Here is a 21,629-nt window from a genome sequence, read left to right as displayed (position 1 = left end):
GGCATTGAGCTTCTCAAGCATTGTTGGAACTGCACACATCCAGGAGAGTGGAGAATATTCCGTTACATTCTGATTTATGCCTTGTGAATGGTGGTCAGGCTTCAGGGAGCCAGGAGGTGGGTTATCCTGCAGAAAAATCAAGCTCTGACCTTCTCGTAAAGCTGCACTGGCTCTCCCAAATAAGCATCGTGCTTATTGTCATTCCCCTGCTTTTTTCCCGTACTCCTGTACACTAATTAAAAGGAAACAATCATCTAATGCCCTCTTGAATGCCTTGATTGAACCTGCCTTTGCCACATTCCCAGCCAGTGCATTTCAGACCTGAACCACTAGTTCTGTGAAAAAGGATGAAAAACTTGAAACGTACCAATACAAATTTCCAAATATATTAACTGAGTCTGTGTCCTGCTCAGGATTGAGTCTCTCTCTCTCACTGATCATGCACCACTTACTGATTGTGCAACTGAAAAAGTCCCTGTCGTATAGAGGACTGGGCAATGTCACCCCCTAGCTTAGCTTCCTGCTACAATAATCAACGCCTATTCAGGCAAAATACCTTCAGTTAATTGATAGTTAACTGCTGCTCAGATAGTTTAACAAGGCTATTTAAAAAAATGACTTACCAGTTGAATTCCACTTACATGTACTCACCTGCCTGTTGTATCACACAGGATGAAGTCTCCCTCAATGATGTGGTTAGTTTATGGTTAATGGTAACCCCCAGGATGTTAATAGTAGGGGAATTCAGTAATGGAAATGCAGTTGCTTGTCAGGGGGAAATGGTTGGATTCTCTCTCATTGCACATGGTCATTGTCTGGCACATTGTGGCATGAATATTACTTGCCATTTATCAACTCAGGCGTGAGCTTTGTACAGTTCTTCCTGCATAGAGACATTGACTGCTTCAGTTTTAGAGGAATCACGAATGATGTTCAACATTGTGCAATCATCAACGAACATCCCCACTATTGATCTTATAATGAAACAGTTGAAGATGATTGGGCCTAAGACACTATCCTGAGGAACTCCTGTAATGATGTCCTGAGGTTGAGAGTGGTGACGTCCAACAACCACAGCCAGCTTTCTTTATATCAGCTTTGATTCCAACCAGAGAAGAGTTTTCCCCCCGATACCGTTGGGTTCCTTGATGCCACATTCAGTCAAACGCTGCTTTGATGTCAAAGGCAATCATTCTCATCTCACTTCTTAAGTTCATCTCTTTAGTCCAGTTTGGACTAAAGCTGTAGTAAGGCCAGGAGCGAGGTGGCCCTGGCAGATCCCAAACTGAGCAACAACAAGGTGGTTATTGCTGAGTAAGTGCTGCTTAATAGCACAGTCATCTACACTTCCTTCACTTTGCTGATTATCAGGAGTAGACTGTTTGAACAGTAACATTTAATTTGTCCAATTTTTTTGTGGATAGGACATTCCTAGGCAGTTTTACACATTGCTAATTAGAGGCCAGTGTTGTAGGTGTTTGGAACTACTTGATTAAAGGCACAGTTAATACTGGAGCAGAAGTCTTCTGTACTATTGCTGGAATGCTGTCATGGCCCTTAGCCTTTGTAGTATCCATACCTTCAACCATTTCTTGAAATCACTTCAAGAAAATCGAATTAATCCATGATGCTGGGAACTGCAGGAAACCGAATTGGATCATCCAATTGGCACTTTCGGTGAAGTTTGTTGCAAATACCGTGTGTTTTGCACTATGGTTCTGGGTCCTCCATTATTGAGGATTGTGATATTGGTGGAGTCATCTGCTCTTGCCAGTTATCCATTGTCCACCACCATTCATAACTGGATGTGGCAGGACACAGAGCTTGGATCTAATCCATTAATTGTGGGACTGTTTATCTCTGTCTATCACATGCTGCTTTCATCTGTGAGTATTTCATGTTGTGGCTTCATCAAGTTGCCACTCATTGTTAGGTTTGCCTGGAGCTGTTCCTGGCAAGCTGTTATGCACCTTTCATTGAACCATAATTGATTCCTCTAGCTTGATGTAAATGGTAGAGTGGTGGATATGCCCAGACCATGAGGTTCCATATTGTGACAGTATACAATACTGCTGCTGATGGCCCATGGCATCCCATATGTGCCCACTTCTGAGTTGCTAGATCTATTCAAAATCTATCCTATTTGACATGGTGATAGCGCCACACAACATGATGCAGGGTATCTTTAATGTGAAGATAGCACTTTGTCTCCCAAAAACTGTGCGCTGGTCACTCGCACCAATACTGTCATGCACAGATACGCCCATGACAGGTTGCTTGATGCTTGATGAGGTTAGGAATATTTTTCCCTCTTTATGGTTCTTTCACCACATATCACAACCAAGCCCAGTATTAATATCCTTCAACCAGCTCAGTCAGTAGTGATACTACCAAGCCACCCTTGGTGTTGGACATTGAAATCCCCCACCCAGAATACATCATGTTCCCTTGCTATCCTCAGTTGTGTGCAACATGAATGAGTGCTGATTCATTTAGTGAGGTGGGAGATGGTAGGTGTAACCAGCAGATTTCCTTTCCCATGTTTGACCTGATGCCATGTGCCTTCATAGGTTCCAGAGCTGACTTGAGCAGATCCCTCCTGACTGCATATCGCTATGCTGTCACTTCTGGTGGGTCTGTTGTGTCAGTGGGACAGGATAATGATGGTGGTGTCCGGTACATTGTTTGTAAGGTATCATTCCATGAGTGAGATTTTTGTCAGGCATGGCTGATCTGTGGAACAGCACTCTCAGATGTAACTAAGGAGGACTTTGCACTGTAGACAGGGCTGGGTTTGCTATTGTCATTTCAAGTGCCCAGTAGGATGTTGAGTGGTTCATCCAGTTTCATTCTCTTTTGGAGGCTTCCTAACAGCTTTGAAGAGTGCACAATATTTCTATGGGTTTGGAGTCATATGGAGGCCAAATCAGGTAGGAAGGAAATTAGTGGATCAGATAGGTTTCTACATAAATCAATAATGGTTTCATGATCACTATTCCTTGTTTGTTAATTCCATATTTATCAAATCAGTTTAAGTTCTACTAGCTGCTTGGGCAATTCAACCCTGTGTCCCCTGAACATTATCCTGGGCCTGTCGATTGCTAGTCTGGTCACACTACCACTACCTCACAACCTCTCCGTTATGAACATCTGAAGGCACATTGGACAGAATTCTCCCAAAAAAGTTCTAAGTATTGAATTTGTGGGAAAACTGGAGTAATTCATGCTTTTTTTTTCAGTGGGATTCACACTAGAATCTCCCCCACTCTTTGCATGCACCAGAGTGAATATCATTACATTTAAGGTGGTGGGATCTATTCCCAATGGGGAGGCTGAAACCAGCATGCGCAGTGGCCCCGAACTGTCAGCCTCCCAATCACTGGGCCTCGCCAGCCCAGGCCCATAGTGCTGCCACCCCTACCACCCACCCCCCGCCTCCCATGGCCTGATCGTGGTCCCCCCGCCCCCTGACCATTCCTGGGCCAGACGACCCCCCTCGCCTGTCCCATCCTATCCTGAACCGCCCTGACCTCCAGCACCCCCTCCCTGTGCAGTGAAAATCCCCTCCCACGTACCCCCGCCCCCCCAACAAGCCCACACTGATCACTGGCCTCCCCCCATCTCCATCCATCCCAATAGCAGAGTGGCAATGAGACCCCCCTCTGCTGCTTGCCCCCCAGGCACTGCCTCCTTGGCACTGCCCCATGCCTGATGGACAGTGCCAAAGTGCCCCCAGGGCATGCTTGCCCCTTGGGCAATGCCAGGGGGCACAGGCTGGCACTGCCAGGATGCCCATGCCCAGGGGGCACCATTTCCCCCCCCCCAATTGCTCAACCCCCCAGGGCCCCATTTGCCTCCCCCTTCACTTTAGCAGGGACAGGCCACCAGCTCCCCAAATGTGGGGAGCTACCCTAAACCCCACTGGAGTGAAACACTCTGGCAGGGTGGAGGAGGCCAGAGAATTCAGTCCCAGGCTCACTAGTAACATTTAAATGATATTTAAAATATCATTTAAATACTAACCTCGTCTCCCCGCCAATTTGTGGCAAGGAGTAGACTGTGCCAGAAGGCCAGTGCTGGGAGATGCTAGGGGGATGCGAATACTTGCAGGAACCCGACACATCGTCACCATGATTCTCTCAGCTCACTGCCCTAAAAAATCAACACAGCAGGATGGGAGAATTGCCCCCATTTTGTTTAATTTGAACAGTCAATCGTTGGAATGTATGATCTATGAATCTGTCATTGCAGTGGCACTGAAATTCATACAAGCCATTACTCAATTCTCTGATAGCCAGAATATCTATTTGGACTGATGGCAGCATCTTGTTACTGAAAAATGGCATTCCCATGGCCACTACATACTGTCCATGTAAAGCGCTATTTTTGATAAAACTATGAAATTCCTGTTCTTCTGTTGCCGGAAATTACAAGCTGCCATTCATTGCAAGTCCTAAATATTAGAAAATGCAACAAAATATTAAAAAAATCTAATTTGGGGTCATAATCATGGAATCATTGAATCCCTACAGTGCAGAAAGAGGCCATTCGGCCCTTTGAGCATGCACAACAACAATCCCATTCTAGCCCTATCCCCATAAACCCCATGTATTTATTCTCCTAATCTACCTGACAATATTGGACACTTTAGCATGGCCAGTCAACCTAACCAGCACATCGTTGGGCTGTGGAAGTAATCCGGAGGCATCAGTCATTGGAGGCAGGAATTGAACCTAGCTTCCTGGCACTGTGAGGCAGCAGTGCTAGCTACTGCCACCATGCTGCCCGTTATATTACCATTCTCTTCTAAAATAAAAAATAAACATTGTGCCTTCATCACTTTTTCCTGTTAAGATAAGCTTATGACATTTTAGTGAACTTTTCTTGCTGGACCGCATGTCTCCTACAGACATTACAGTCTCTCAGACCTCAGTCCCTACAGAGACTGTATAAATATTCAGCCTTGTTGGCACCAGTCCAGACATGGAGTAGGTGTTTGAATCAGGCTAGTAACTAGATTAACTGGAAGGAAATTCTGTTGTCTCAGAAGAGACATAGATTGAAAGAACATACATGCCCTTGTTTTACTGTCTGAAAGGAAATGAATTGGAGGCACGAATTTCCAAAGACTTTTTTAACAGCAGTCTTGCGCTGGATTTACACTGAAATATGGATGGATTTAGCTGCAAGTTGCTAAGATGCACTACATTAACTGTAACACTAGATTTCTTCTGTAGAACTTTCTGTAGAACTTCTACAGAGGCACCATAGAAAGCATTCTTTCTGGTAGTATCACAGCTTGGTTTGGCTCCTGCTCTGCCCAAGATTGCAATAAACTACAAAGGGTCGTGAACGAAGCTCAGTCCATCACTCAAACCAGCCTCCCATCTATTGACTCTGTCTACACTTCCCACTGCATGGGAAAGTCAGCTAGCATAAGTAAGGACCCACGTCCCGTGGACATACTTCCTTCCACCTTCTTCCATCGAGAGAAAGATACAAAAGTCTGAGGACACATAACAATTGACTCAAAAACAGCTTCTTCCCTGCTGCAATCGGAATTTTAAATGGACCTGCCTCGTATTAAGTTGATCTTTCTTCAGACTCTAGCTGTGATTATAACACTACATTCTGCACTCTCTCCTTTCCTTCTCTATGTATGGTATCCTTTGTATAGCTTGCAAGAAATAATACTTTTTGCTGTATATTAATACATGTGACAAAAATAAATCAAATCAAAGTTTACAAAAGTTTCAGTCATCAAGCTTTTTATACAGAAATGTCATCACCCCCAAACTGTTTTTATTTGTATGGTAGCAGTTCTACAGACAATTGAACCAGATAGAATCTAGGTAGCAAAGGTTAACCAAAATACAATCAAATAGGACAGTGATATTGCTGCTGAGAGATGGGACAGTACATTACAAAATCCCAGGCAGTGATGATGAATTGCAATATAATAATATTTTTCTATACATGTTATAATATGTGCTGTGGAACAAAGACAGAAAATGCAGGAGACATAGATTAATCGATAACTGTGGAAGGAACAAATAATATATCAAGCTGAACTTTCAAGCACATATGGAGACTAGTCTCAAGATGGGGGTGGGTAGGGAAATCCATGTCAGGCTATCCGCACAGCAAGTTTCCACCGCCATGGGATTCTGTAACAAGTGGGGCGATGACAGGATTGGTTACATGACCATTCATGGTGAGTATCCAATTAAGCTCACTGAAGGTTTAATTAATGGCATTCTCATGACACCAACTGGATTTTCCAGCCTTCGTACAAGGTACCAATCACAACAGGAGGTTGATCTTGAAATGGAAATAGTCTCTCGGCAGCCCAGCAATACCTCCTATAATTCTCAACGACCCTTTACCACCATCCCAAACCATCCCCTCAAGCATCCCTCAGCCCTGATTGCCAGAGGGCCACAGCTATGGACATAGGCAATGCAATGAAAGTGTTTCCCCTCCACAATGATGGTCAAGCAGCTTGGTCACATTTTAATGTGATACTTTCAAAAATCTTCATAGGATGACTTTTGGTTCTCCCTCCTACATCAGCAGACCCCACCTCCATCTCTCCTCCTGGGCCTGCCAATTTTTCAGTGCTAGATAGCTTCCTATTGCCCCTTCACAGTGGAGAGCTTGCCTGCTGCCTTTAACTGAATAGGGCTCCAAGATGTTGCCAGCTAAGTGGCAACTTCCAGCAAAATCTTACTCTGGGTCCTACCATCAGTATTTGTGGGATGTGGAAACATATGTTTAATTCCAACGGTGGGATCAGGATTCAGAAACAGAAATTCAGCTCATCGTGTGTAAACCTTATTGTGTTGTGGCATTGCTAAATAGTTAAGTGAAAAGTTTACAAAACATTTGATAATTTGGTCGATTGGTAATACAGAGCTTGAGTATTACTGAATGAAGGACATACTGTTGAAGTTTTTTGTCTGCACTCATCAGGACATAACCTAGAAGGTCAGATTTCAAAGGGAACAATTTATACTGCATAAGAAAAGTGGTTCTGATTGGTTGGCAATTCAACTCTAATTCTGCTTTTCATTTTGGAATATCTTTCTGCTCAGGATAGTCTGCCACGGCAAATGCACCAGGGAGCTATTTTCCCCAACCTTTAGTCTACATTAAAAAGATGCAATCCCTGGACATATTCATTTTGCCCTGTAAGCTAAATTGCAATCCCAACTGATAATCTTAAATTGGTTGTTTGTGTAGTGTTGGATTGTTCTGCAAATGTGACCCAATCGCAGAATCACATGTGACTTATGTTCTGATTTTGCAAGCAGGGTTGGTTGAGTACAGTCAGTACTCTGTTGCAAACAGCTGAAAGGATGGGCAGATTGATGCAATCTGCCTGCCATTGGCATGAATGGCCTATAAATCTGGCATTGCACCAGCAGTGAAATTTATACACCACATTATTCATTTCTGTAGTGGACAGAATGTCCATTTGGTTTGATGGCAGCATTCTGTTGATGGAAAACTGTCATTGGCATGAATGGCCTATAAATCTGGCATTGCACCAGCAGTGAAATTCATACACCACATTATTCATCTGTGTAGCAGACAGAATGTCCATTTGGTTTGATGGCAGCATTCTGTTGATGGAAAACACCACGTGTTGCCACTGTACAGTAGCAGCAATAAATGGCTAGCTTTACCTGTTGCTCAAATTTTTGCAACACTTTACCCTTCCAGAGTAATTTGAAATATACTAGGCACTTCTCAGGACAATTTGTGAGCATGCAGTGAGGAATGCTGTGATTGAGGTAGCCGTTATCCAACACGATAGTTTTGATGCACCCTACACCACGATCATCCTCAATACCGGTGCTCCACAATGCTGTGTCCTCAGCCCCTTACTATATTTCTTATGCATCTTTGACTGTAAGGCCAATTCCCCTCCAACTCGATTTTCAAGTTTGCTGATGACACCACTGTTGTGGGTCAGATCTCAAACAATGACGAGACACAGTAAAGGAAAGAGAGAATCTGGTGAGCTGGTGCGACAACAATAATCTCTCCCTCAATGTCAACAAAACAAAGGAGATAGACATTGACTTCAGGAAGCGTAGTGGATGGCATGCTCCTGTCTACATCAGTGGGGACGAAGTAGAAATGGTTGAGAGCTTCGAGTTTTTGGTGTCCAGATCATCAATAACCTGTCCTAACCCCTCCATGTGGACGCTATAGTTAAGAAAGCCCACCAACGCCTCTACTTTCTAAGAGACTAAGGAAATTTGGCTTATCTGCTACAACTCTCACCAACTTTTACAGATGCACCATAGAAAGCATTCTTTTTGGATGTATCACAGCTTGGTCTGGCTCCTCGCTGTCCAAGACCATAATAAACTACAATAGGTTGTGATTGAAGCCCAGCCATCATTCAAACCAGCCTCCCATCTACACTATATTATCTACACTTCCTGCTGCCTCAGAAGAGCAGCCAGCATAATCAAGGACTCCACGTCCGTCAGGAAAAAAAATACACAAGTCTGTGATCACGTAGCAACCGACTCAAAATCAGCTTCTTCCCTCCTGCCATCAGACTTTTGGATGGACTTACCTCGCATTAAGTTGATCTTTCTCTACATCCTAGCTGTGGCAGTAGCACTACATTCTGCACTCTCTCGTTGCCTTCCCTATATATGGTATGCTTTGTCTGTATAGTGCGTAATGAACAATCATTTTCACTGTATGTGACAATAATAAATCATATCAAACTTCAACGTCACGCCTGCGTGGTGAGCAAATGTCCCAGGCCGTTAGTGAGAGCCGGCCCTAGAGAGGAATCCATGCTAAAATTGCATGAGTTGAAGCTGAGAACTTCAATGAATGCAGATTCAGATCATGGCGACAGGTCTACCTTGCCATGATATAGTAAAGTAGTGCAAATGTCTATGGCTTTCTTGAATTGCATATTAATAAACTGGACTTACAATATCAAACAAACATGTAGACACGGCATTATTGTCGATGTGCAGGTCATGTCCAGTCTTCGTGAAAGAATCCATCATCATATATGTGAAATATTCGCTCAGAACTGGTTGTAACAACTCACTGAACCATTTGGCAAATTCATGTTGTGCTGTACTACTCAGAGATAAGATTGGGCAAGATAATGGGATATCAATTTTGCGTGTCTTTGGCAGCTGATACATATGTTGACACAGTGAACCATAAGGATGAATCCTATCATATACACCCCAAAGCAGCATGTTACCCCTACACTAGTCTAATAAATATTTTTGTAATTTGCCTTTGAGCAAGGCTGTCTGGTCATGCTTGGCAGCAGGTTCAATGGATATGAATTTGGATCAGTGATTAAGAATGGTGTGCATTTTGGCAATATAGTCATGGTTGTGAAGGATGACTTTTCCAATCTTTTTATCTGTTCTGCAAATATCTGTGTCTGGCTTGGCCTTGATGCCTCATAATGCAACCAAACTTTTAGGCTGCATGTGAAAGTTCGAAAAGTCATTGGGAATCCCACAATATACATATGCTAAAACATCTAGGTGCACGTTCAAGGACTCAGCATTTTTTTTGCACACTGTTGCTGATAGTTGAGAATAGAAGTATTCAAACTGCTCAAATACCTCATCCCGTAAGAGCACCAAAATTGAAGCCATGCATGAGGACAAACTTCCTGCTTTAGGGGAGTACATGATCAGACAGATTCATTACATGTTTGGTGGCATCATTAATTGCACTGCTAAAATGTTTCTGTTTGAATGCATTTACAGTGCAGGCCTTTTTCAAAGTGAGTATTGCTTATGGTGCAGCCATCTATTGAGGCAACAATGGATCAGATTGAACAGTAAAATAAATTTGTGCATGTAAATGAGTCATTGGGTATGGCGTAGATTAATAATCCAATAACCAATTTGTTCAAACTCACTCTGCACAACCGCTCACTCGTGAATTGTGTCTCACCATATACTTGGAAATGAACACTGGCACAATCTTGGGTTTAATACATTCAAATTCAGTAGATGACATTGAACAACATGTCCTTTCAGCTGTTCATAAAAAGCAAAGTGCTGACCATGCTCAACTAAGCCTTGCTTTCAAAACTCAGAACATAATGTCTAACATTTGATGTGATTGGGTGATTCTTACTAAACAATCTCAAGCATGCTAAGAATTACAAGTTTAACATTATCAGCTAAGTTCATAATGTAGCTCACTTATACTTGCTAGAAGCTACATATCGTATGTGGGGCCTGGCCTCTGAAGGCAAAAAGAATATGTACAGACATTGCATATTTTTTGAATAAACAACAGCATGGGGGACAACATCTCTCTGGTGCATTTGTTGCGGCAATGTCTTGACCATTCCAAGCTGACTTGCCAACCAATCTGCACCCCTTTTCTCATGCAGCATAAATTGTTCTCTTTAAAGTTTGGCATTCCTGCTTCTGTCCTGATGAATGCAAAATGAAAAGCTTTGACAGCATGTCTCTTTTCAGCATGACTTAAAAGTTTCACATAAGAAACAGGAGCAGAATTCAGTCATTTGCCCCCCTTGAGCTTTGTTCGCCATTCAATAAGATCTTGGCTGAACTGATTTAGGCCTTAACTCCACTCTCATAATTTAATACTAAGCAAGAGACAAATTGTACATTACATGTGAACACAGGTACTTTTCTGTAGCTTTACACCACACGTTGGGCACACATGTAATGTCAAAGAGCAGTCCAAAAAGCTTCTCACAGGTCTCCAGCTGAGCTCATTCAGTCCCTACCAGGCCAAGTCAAACTGGCCAGTGAGCATCAACAACCACTCCACTCCCACCCGTGACCTCTGGATGTAATTACCACCAGCAATGCACACCTTGACAAATTCCCTTTTCCCTCAGTTCACAACAGTTCTGACAATTCAGAATTCCAGAGATTCCTGCATCCAATCCCTTTAAATAGTTCAGAAAGCTCTAAATAAACTGTATTTCTGACCCATAGGGAGTTCTACTCTCCATCATTTCCTACAGATCAGAGAAGACCTGTTCCTGGGAGTGTTCCATAAGCTTTCCCTCTGTTGTGTGAGCTTCTGTACAAGGTGTTAAAGCCGCAACGCCTCAGTGGGTTTCTATCGCTTCTCAAGTCTCATCCATGGTAACCTGAAGTGACATGGGCATATCTCCAAAATTAGTTGTTTATCAGGAATTCACTATTCCCTTCAGAATTATCTGTTTTACTTTTGAGTTGAAGGGACATTTTAAAACAATCATCTGACAAATTTCAACATTTGCTGATTTCTAAAACTTGCCCAGTCTTCTGGCTATCTCTAAATCTTTGCAGCACTGTATGCCTTTTCTTTCAATCTGATACTATCCTTAACTTCCTTAGTTAATCATAGATAGTGCCTGTTTTCTTGAAGGAATATATATACATTAAGAATGATGAAATATCTCCTTAAATATCTGCCACTGCTTCAATACCATCCTAACTTGTGACCTATTTTCCCAGTCCCCTTTAGCCAAGTCTGTCCTCATTCCTTTGTAATTACCTTTATTTAAGTTCAGTGGTGACTGTTGGAACAACTGTTTTTTCCTGATATGTATTAACAACCTGGATCTTGGTGTTTAAAGCACAGTTTCAAAATTTGCAGATCATACAAAACTTGGAAGCATTATAAACAGTGAGGAGGATAGTGTAAAATATCTAAAAGACGTGGACAAATTGGTGGAATTGGAAGACAGATAGCTGCATTGAACAGACAAGTTCAATGCCGAGAAATATGAAATAATTAATTTTGTTAGGAAGAACATAGACAATATAAAATAAAGGATACAACTTTAAAGCCGTGTGGGAGCAGAGAAATTGGGTATGTATGTGAATAAGTCAATGAACATGAGAGGACTGTTTGAGAGGGCATTTTGAAAAACATATGTCCTGGGCTTTATGAATAGGGGCATAGAGTACGAAGGCAAACAAAGAACAACAGAGCACAGGAAACAGGCCCTTCGGCCCAACAAGCCCGCGCCACCATTTTAACATTGTGAATGCCCTCTTCTACCTATGACCTTTGTCTACGCCTATGGGACTCCACAATAAAGGAATTATAACCAGATTGAAGGATGCAAGTTTAACTTAAAACGTAGTTTGACTTCAGCTGAACTCTTTTGTCCAGTTCTCGGCATCGCACTTTAGGAAAGAAATGGCAGTGTTGTTGAAAGTGCAGAAAAGATTCACGAGAATGATTCCAAGGATGAAGAACTTCAGTTATGAAGATAGATTGGAGAAGTTAGGACTGTTTTTCTTGGAAGGCTGAGATGGGATTTGATTGAGGTATTTAATACCATGAGAGATCTGGACAGAGTAGATAGGGAGAAAATATCCTCACTCATGAAAGCATCGAGAACAAGAGGGCACAGATTTAAGGCAATTTCCAAAAGAAGCAAAAGTGATGCGAGGAAAAACATGTTCCTGCATTGAATGGTCTGGAATGCACTGTCTGAACATTCCAGACCATTCAATGGTGGAAGCAGGTTCAAAGAACAAAGAACAGTACAGGAACAGGCCCTTCAACTCTCCAAGCCCTTGCCGACTGAAGCATTCAACAGGGAATTTTACTTCACGATAGGTCATAGTGGGATTTGAATCCTGGTTCTGGGACTTCCCACTCACCTGACGGAGCAGCGCTCCAAAAGCTAGTGGTGTTTGCTACCAAACAAACCTGTTGGACTTTAACCTGGTATTGTGAGACTTCTAACTCTGGATTACTAGTCCAGTGACAATATCACACTTTCTAGCTCACTTTCCATCTGGGTTCACTACCCTGCATCCCACCCGCCCCCAGCCAGAGCCATCTGTTACATGTCTTAGATTGTCCTTTGACACTCTGCTTACGTTCTACCATTTACACATTCTGATCTCAATGTGCCACCATCAGTACCCTTCTCATCCATGTTCGCCACCATTTAATTTCCTTTGTCTTTCTGTCTGACATCTTCCTCAGTTACTGCGCACCCCCCCCCCTCACATTTGCAGTTTCTATCTGATGCTTTTTTGCCTTCAGCTTTGAAGGGTCATCCAGATTTGAATTATTGGCTCTAATCTCTCTCCACAGATGCTGTCAGACCTGCTGAGATTTTCCAGTATTTTCTGTGTTTACTGCGGGGAATTATACTTATCTGAAAAGGAAGTATGCGCAGGGTTACAGGGAAAAGGCAGCTGGAGTATGATACAAAATAAATTGCTCACTTGTAGAGTTCGTGCAGACAAGATGAGCTAAATGGTTTCCTTCTTGGGCAGTAACAATTTTGTGACCTTCATACCGACAATATATTGCTTCAATCCAAAAATGACTTGTGATTTTACACTGTATTGTTGACTAGTTTACTGGATTAGTTTCTTGGAGGAGAAAAATCCACTCCAGAGTTTCCATGTGTTTTTGGCAAGGTTCAGAAAGTTTTTTTTGGCGTTTCTTGAGAAACGAAGTTACTCGTTCAGCCAAACTTCGTATAACTACAAACCCATCAGAGAAATACTTTATTTGGCACTCGGTGATAAGAGGGGACTCCCTTGTGTGAGCTTTTATGAGGAGTGCATTATTCCAAACGTTAAATTGTGGAAAGTCCGTCACAGGACAAGTGCCCAGCAAAAACCAAGCTGATTTGATGACTCGAAATGCGTTTTTCGTACCTTTGTTACACCCCTTAAGACGATTTGTTTTCTCTGATCAGTTATATATCGAAGCGAAACTGATACACTTCCCTCCAGGCTTAATTGCAACATAACGAAAATTGCTGGTCATTGTTTCATTCCGAAAGTTTAACAGCATTCTGACTAATTTTATGTTGTAAACGTGACGTCTTGTTTGGGAAATCATTGCTCAGAGCAAAGCAAGCTATCTGTAACTCTGTAGTGTCATTCCTCGGCTGCCCCTACACCTTCAGAAGATTTTGTTTGATGAATTACTGACATTTTGAGTTTGATGACAACGAATACGGCAGTAGCCGCATCATATCGCCTTGTGAAACCAAAGGGAGAGAAAGCCAGAGGCGCATGATGAAGGAACATTGTGGTCTGACTTTGGGCTGCTCGAGTAATACTGATATGGACACTGTGCAGGAGTTGAGCCCTGATTACATGCCTATGTGCTTGTTTACAGAAGAATCCTACCAAAAGTTAGCCATGGAGACTCTGGAAGAGTTAGATTGGTGTTTGGATCAACTTGAAACAATACAGACCTACCGGTCAGTCAGTGAGATGGCTTCAAACAAAGTAAGAAATTATTCATTTCTATATGTTTGTGTATGATAAACTTAAAAATGCAAAATCGCTGAACTTTGCTAAAATTTCTTTGGCATATAATATTTTTGGTTTATATTTTTCCCGTTATACTATAGATGATGATTATTTTTGGTAAGTGCTTGATAAAGGTTTAATTTTAAAACTCTTTATGTGAAACTATAACCAAATTTTTAAAAGTGCGATATACATAGATGCTGGGCATTTTGTGGCAATGATCTACTAGTGTTCCTAAATAATATTTACCAGATTTACCTTTCATTACTAAAACTTCAAATATTTAAAGCTCTTAATCAAATAATACTTTAGGAATATAGAAAAGAACATGCTTATGTATCACAACAACTTTGATCCATCAACTGCTCGCAATTAAGTATGTATTTTGAATAGTATTGGATTGAATTACATTACAAGGAAAACTTGATTTTAAAAAAATCTTCCATGGGGTGCAAGACTTACTGGGAAAGTCAGCATCTGTTGCCCACCATTAATTACCCTTGAGAAGGTAGTGGTGAGCTTTCTCGAACTGCTGTAGTTCATCTGGTGTGGGTACACCTGTAGTGCTGTTACGATGGGAGTTGCAGGATTTTGATCCAGTGGCAGTGAAGGAATGACGATTTATTTCCAAACCAGGATGATGTGTGACTTGGAATTTGCAGGTGATAGTGCCCTGTAAGTCTGCCTTTGTTCTTCTGGATGGATTTGGAAGATTCTGTCATAGGGCCTTGGCACGTTGTTGCAGAGCATGGGGTCCACACTGCTGCTGCAGTGAGTCGATTGTGGACGGATTGAATGCTTACGATGGTGTATGGATTGCTTTATCATGAATGATGCTGTTGAGCTTCTTGTTTTATATGTTTTGACAACACTTTCAAGTCTTTGTGTATTTAACAGCTGGGCAACAACAGTTATTACTGTGTTTTGCAAAAAGTATCTTTGGAGAATTTGCACAAAGTTGTATTCTGATCTTAATTTTTTTCACTCAAGCTAGAACAGTGCAAAAATATGCTTCATCCACAACATCTGAAAACCATGCCTATTTAACCAATGTGATGTTTTAAAATTTCAATCTTGTTATCTTATGGCTGTCTGAGCAAAATTATTGAATTAGAGATTTCTTATGCAATGAACGTAGGAACAAGATTGAAACTACCCAAACTAATTCCATGTGGGACTATTATTGCAAAGGGCTCTTTTGCTTTTATATTAAGGTAGTTTCTGCATCCATTTTCTGACTTAACCCCACCCCCCTACCGCTCCCATCACTCCCATCATCAATGGCCATATATACATCAACATTAGGGGCAAAGGTTTCCAGCATTTTACTTGCTAATGAACAAAGCTGCTGTACACTGGGATAGTATTTTATTCATTGTACAAGCATATTTCAGTTGCTTAATGCTTTGAAAATACCTGAGTATATGGAAACAAGCGCATGTGCAGTTTATTTAGTGTTGCAACTTTTCCACTAACTTTCGGCCCAAAATGTAAAGAGAACACATTAGTGAGTACAGGGAATTAAAACAGAATAGCTTCTAATTTAACTTTTCCTGATCATGTAACGTATATGCACCATAACAGCCATATGAATTACTTCTATATGTCATTTAGCATTGCTGGCATATCAATTCATTATCAAGCAACAAATCAGAGATAATAGTTAAGGTTGCAAGGATAGTTTAAAGCAAAAGATTATGCTAATATGGATTAATTTGACAAACTGCAGCAGTTATATACATATTACAATACCCATGGCTATTTACATCTAGTGTGTATGTTCAAAGCTTTAGAATATTAGAATGTAAAAAATCAAAACAGGCGTAGGCTATATGGCCTCCCCAAATGTAACCTGTCATTCAATACGGAATAACCTGTCATGGCTGAACCTTTACATTAACTACTATTTTCGTGCCCTATTCCTAGTTCTTTGGGGTAGAGAGATCCAAAGGTTCACAATGCTTTGAATGATAACGCCGCCGCCCCCCCCCCACCCCCAGTAAGACCAGACTTTCCAATGGAGAAACTCTTTCAGCATTTGTTTTAGTGAGATCATCTCATTGCTTGCTATATTTGCATGTCAACTTACTGTGATTCATAAACAAGGACACAGAAATCCCCCTGAGTCCCCATGTTTAATAATGCTTTGAACTTCTAAAAAAATTTTGTTTTTCAATTTTTCTTACCAAACTGGATCATTTCACCATTCACCGTTGTACTTCTTTTATACTCCATTATAATCGTAAGAGGATATGAGCAACCAAGGTGACATTAGATAATAATAGTTAAAAGTAAAGGCATTATATCTGAATGCACTAAACATTTATATTCAGATAGATGGATTAATGGTACAAATGAAAATAAGTGGATTTGATTTTGAAGCCATTACTGAAAATGTGACTGCAGCTTTCCTTAGCTTGCAAAATAAATATTCAGGGGTACTTGACTTTTTTAGAAAAGATAGGCAAAATTGAAAAAGGTAATTAAAAAATGAGATAAAGACAGTAGAGAGAGAAAAAAAATCATAGTCCAAAAAGTTAGAATATAGAATTAATATTGGTGGAGCTAAGAAATAACAAAGGTGATAAAACACTCGTGAAATACAGTTTGAAAGTCTCCAGCAGTAACTAAAGTGGTAGATAGAGTATATATCAGGAAATTAGAGAACCGTGCAACAAAGGAAATTCAATAATCTTCATGTAAACTGGGCAAATTGGCAGGAAAAGCTTGGACATGTTCATGGAATGCAGTCAAGACAGTTCTTGACAACAGTATGTTGTGAAACCTAATTGGGAACAAACTATTTTAGATCCAGTATAATGAGACGCGGTTAATTATTTCAGTAGCAATCTTATTGTAAATCTTTCTACAGCAAAAAGTGATTATGATGTGATAGAATTTCACATTAAGTTTGACTATGTGTGTTAAAGACTGAAACTGAAGTCTAAAATATAAACAAAGTCAATTATGGAGGTATTTACATCTAATTTTACAATTTATCTTGGCGAACATGTCTCTCATACCCCTGTGATTGACTGTTTAAATTTAAAGCCCTAGGTTTGGATTCTTTACTGTAAGATTATTAGTTAACTTTATCTCAATTCACAATATTAAATTTAAAATAGCAGAGTCCCTAGTTGGTTCAGCAACATACTTAAAAGCTGTCTTAATGATTCCACTCCAACTACTGTTACTTCCTGGTTTAAGTCATATTGGTTCTACATCATGATTTTGTGGACCATGATCCTTTGTCACTTCCCTCTTTATCTCAGTCTTTACTATCAGGATTATCCCACCTCCTTTTCCATTTTGTCTAGCTTTCCTAATTGAATATTATACCCTCGAATATTTACTTCCCAACTTTGGTCCCTCTGCAACCACATCTCAGTAATGGTTGCTAGTTCAAGCATATTTATCTCTACTTGTGCCATCAATTCATCTATCTCATTACAGATGTTTTATGTATTCATAAACAGCTCCTTAAATGTTTTACTGTGCTCCCCAGATATGGCTTTAATCGCTAATGTTGTATTACCATTGTTAATCTCTGTATATCTTCCTGATACAATTTATATGATTTAATATAGATGACCACTCTGCTGCATAACTTGACTATCTTCTTAAAAGATTCTTCTTTACGTGAAGCATCATTCCTTCTTTGTATCTGCAGTCCTATCTACTACCTTGGTTATTCAATTTGCAAGGACGCTAGTTTAAGCGTGCTTAAGTGGAGTCCACCCCAATGGAACAAGTCCTTCTTGCCAAGCTCTGATGCAGACACCACATGAATTGAAACCCCTGTCTTCCACTCACCTCTTTTCTGTCATGCATTTAAATTTTTAATCTGTCCCTATTCCAAATTGTATACAGCTCTATTATTCCAGAAATTATAACTTTTTTGCTTTGTATCTGAGCTCCTCAAACCCTTGCAACAGAACCTAATTCCTAGTTCTACCTGTGTTATTGGTTTCTACATGAACTGCAACAACAGCTTCCTCTGCATCCATTTCTAGCCTCAGGGAGACATTGACAGATAATTCAGCTTTCAGGGCTGCTAGTCATGGCTACAGGGAGCAGTGTCTATCTCTTGAATATGCCACTCACTCCGACTACCACATTCTCTTTTGCTCTCTCCATTTGAATGGCTTTCAAATGGAGAGAGCAATCCCATCCACCCAAAACCTTGTTTTCATCCACAGTGGTAGCAAGTACCTCATATATGTTGCACAATGGCAAAGGCTGAGTCTCCAATACAGCTATAACTAAGGTCTTCTCACCTAACTGAATCGCAGCCATATCCTCCCATCCCTGACCACAAAAGTTTAAACCAACTCTAACCTCATGGATGTGACTGTCTCCTGGGTCAAAATGTCAAGACAACTCTGTTCCTCCCTGATGCATTGCAATTTCTGCATCTTGAACTGCAGTTCAACAACCCTGAATCAGAGTTCCTTGAACTATAGACCCTTTAATTATTTCATGATATGCGGGTATCACTGTCTAGGTCAGTATATATTGCCCATCCTAAATTGCCCTTGAGAAGGTGGTGGTGAGCTGCCTTCTTGAATCACTGTAATGTGGTGTAGCTGTACTCACGGTGCTGTTGGGAAGGGAGTTCCAGGACTTTGACACAGCGGATTATTACAGGTGTGGCTGCCTGGTTTCATGCTGCTCTCCACAAACTCTCAGATGATCCAAATATGACATTGGCATCTTCATCTAAATTTGTATATTTTACAGAATGGTAAATTCATATTGTATCTAATATGGTGCGTCAAAGTGAACAGGAAATTTTGAGGGCTTTAGAATTCTGTGAAAAGATAGACCATAATATGTAAAGGTGTAGCAGTCTGGAGCTTTTTTTAAACAGGATTAGACGTTTTATATACCTGATCTTTGGCAAGAAGAAAATGTTTCCTTGACATTTTAAGTTGAGTGTGCTCCACAAACTTCTCTTGGCGTGCATATTCATTCAGAAAATATAAAAGTGATGAAATTGCATGGGGGCCTTAAAGAGGATTTAGTAGTGTATGTCATAATAAAAAACTATTTTCCAACTTTTATTTGTTTGCCCATGAGCATAAAATGTAGTTGAAATGACATTCATTATATCAATTCACTACATCACCTATATAAAAAGAATGCATGGCTCTTGTTTATCCCCATATAATAACAAAGTTTTCCAATTTTTTTTAAGTATAAGATAATACATTTAAAGTTTTATCTGAGATCAGAGTAGTACATTAGTACAGAATAATATTTCAGTGTGGTTAAGATAAAGGATAAAGGTAACCATGACTGTTTTCAAAAACAGGATGCTTGGATTCTTGATAACTATGAAAGGAAGAGCAGTCAGTGAAACAATGTGGGGTGGAAAAATGCAGTCCAAATGTGAGCACGTCGTTTGCAATTGCACAAACACTGACTGTTCCTCTGACCAGACCATTACTGAGTTCCTGACTGTGTCACTGAAGCCAAAAGACGTCATTGCAAACTGATAGTCGACACCGTGCATCTGTTTAAAGGGTGACTCGCATTTCCTGCCTCATTCCTGGCTACTTAGCAGAATTACAAAGACGCTAAGACATCCGGAATGTAGGCACGTACAACTACCAACCTCATACTTCAAAACATTTAATATTAATCAACTAAGTACAGCTATTGTTACCAAGTATAAAACAAGATTGTTAATCAGTTACAAGTTCAAATATCGAACTGGTAGCACCCAGTGTCAGTGTGAGCTGATGGTGTTAATACATATTTGAGTGGGAAGTGAGAACTGTCAGAAAGGTTGTCCCTCGTTTTCACCACAATGATGCAAGTCCAAGTGGTGAGCAATGAGGTAATTTGATACAACATATGTATTTTCTTGTGTTTTTGTTTATCAAACATTTTGTGTTCAACAGTACTACTTTATATTTTTCCCTCCTTTATGGCATTTATTTAGTCAGTTGCATCACACTATATTTCAACACTTACATTGTCGCACATGCGGGCCGTAAGAAGGCACATTGAAGGTTATGTTGGAATTAAAGGGGCAGGTGTCATGACTAAGTGTTCCAATGGCTAGGACCACCTACAACTGACAAACACTCATTAGCAGGAGGGAATGCTCCAATATAATTCAGTGCAGGTATCAACAAGATGGGCTTTAATACTCCAGTTACAATTCTAGAGTGAAGTTATACCTTTTCAGTACATTGTGAAATATTTCACAAAAATTTATTTTTGTCTTGAAGTTTATATACACCTAGAATTTGTGTATTGGAGATTGGAACACTTTTCACTGTGGGCATTCAGTTTTAGCACCAAGAACTTTAGCAGAGACATAAGCACCAGTTTGGCAATTTCCCACTTTTCACAATAGCCATCCTCTTGATAGTTTTCCTCCTTCCTTCAAAAACATTCAGAAGCAGTTCCCTGAGCTGCTGCAGCATGAATGCGCTCCATCTTTAAGAGGGACAGTCTGCCTTGCTGAAACTCATGTCAAGCATGCATGTGCCTGGGCCACCTCTGAGCATTAAGCTAGTCAGCAAAGCATATCCCATTGGGGTACAGAGCACAGAGAAAGATTTTTTGAAGCTTGCATCACCTAGACTAGGCGTTACATAATAAAGCATTGCTATCCCCTTATCAGCAAAAGGACTTAATTGAATTTTTAGCCCAAGATATCATCCAAATTAATCCTCATAATGCTGAATGATGGTGCAGAAATCTATATAAAATGCCTGCACCTAGACCCTATAATTAGTGTAAAATTGCAACAACTGAGAGATAATATCATTATCAGCTTAATTCCAATACTTCTTAATTTTGAAGAATTATCAGTTATTCTTCAATAGTTTTCCTTTAAGAAATCAATACAGTTAAATGGTGCTTATCCAAAAATGGGAAGCCACCTCACTGTGGTTATGAGAAACCTCTGGTTATTCGATCTTTGTTGTGTTAAGTTTTAGTTCATAATGCTCCAATTAGAATAACAGTATATGAAAGAGCTATCACCCATTATGTTATAGATTGACCTCTTTTCTCAAAACTCTGTATCCAAGCCATGTAAAGTAAAATTTCCTATTGTATAGCTTAGCTCTGCTACTGTAAATGTTAACACATTGTACTGTTTATTTTGCAGTTCAGATATCTTGTTCCTCCCCTTGTAGAACTCTCTAACACTAAAAACCTTCTCAAAACCCATCCTTTGCATTAAGTTTTAATTAATTAAGCGGCCTTGAAACTATATAAATACAGATTATTACACTGTTCTTCTTTGAAGAGGAATTTTATTGATGTATACTCAAAACTAAGACAAAAGTGTGCATTCCTAATCTATACATTGATGCTGCACTGGTTGCT

At 40.4% G+C, this 21,629-nt stretch overlaps 1 protein-coding gene across 6 annotated transcripts in view; it reads left to right on the top strand.

Annotated features, from left to right (window-relative positions):
* The window catches only part of LOC145347785 (3',5'-cyclic-AMP phosphodiesterase 4B-like), a 308,064-nt gene that overhangs the window by 227,052 nt on the left and 59,383 nt on the right, over positions 1–21,629 (top strand). For all 6 annotated transcript variants that reach the window (XM_080195601.1, XM_080195598.1, XM_080195599.1 and 3 more), the window contains one exon: positions 14,143–14,255. In XM_080195601.1, the coding sequence (XP_080051727.1) occupies positions 14,143–14,255 (113 nt within the window). The remainder of the gene's footprint in view (positions 1–14,142; positions 14,256–21,629) is intronic.

This window comes from Carcharhinus amblyrhynchos, chromosome 9, assembly GCF_965287045.1.
Source record: "Carcharhinus amblyrhynchos chromosome 9, sCarAmb.v2.hapA, whole genome shotgun sequence".
Taxonomy (NCBI): domain Eukaryota; kingdom Metazoa; phylum Chordata; class Chondrichthyes; order Carcharhiniformes; family Carcharhinidae; genus Carcharhinus; species Carcharhinus amblyrhynchos.
The sequence above is the reverse complement of the archived record's forward strand: the minus strand, read 5'-3'. Positions and strand labels throughout refer to the sequence as shown.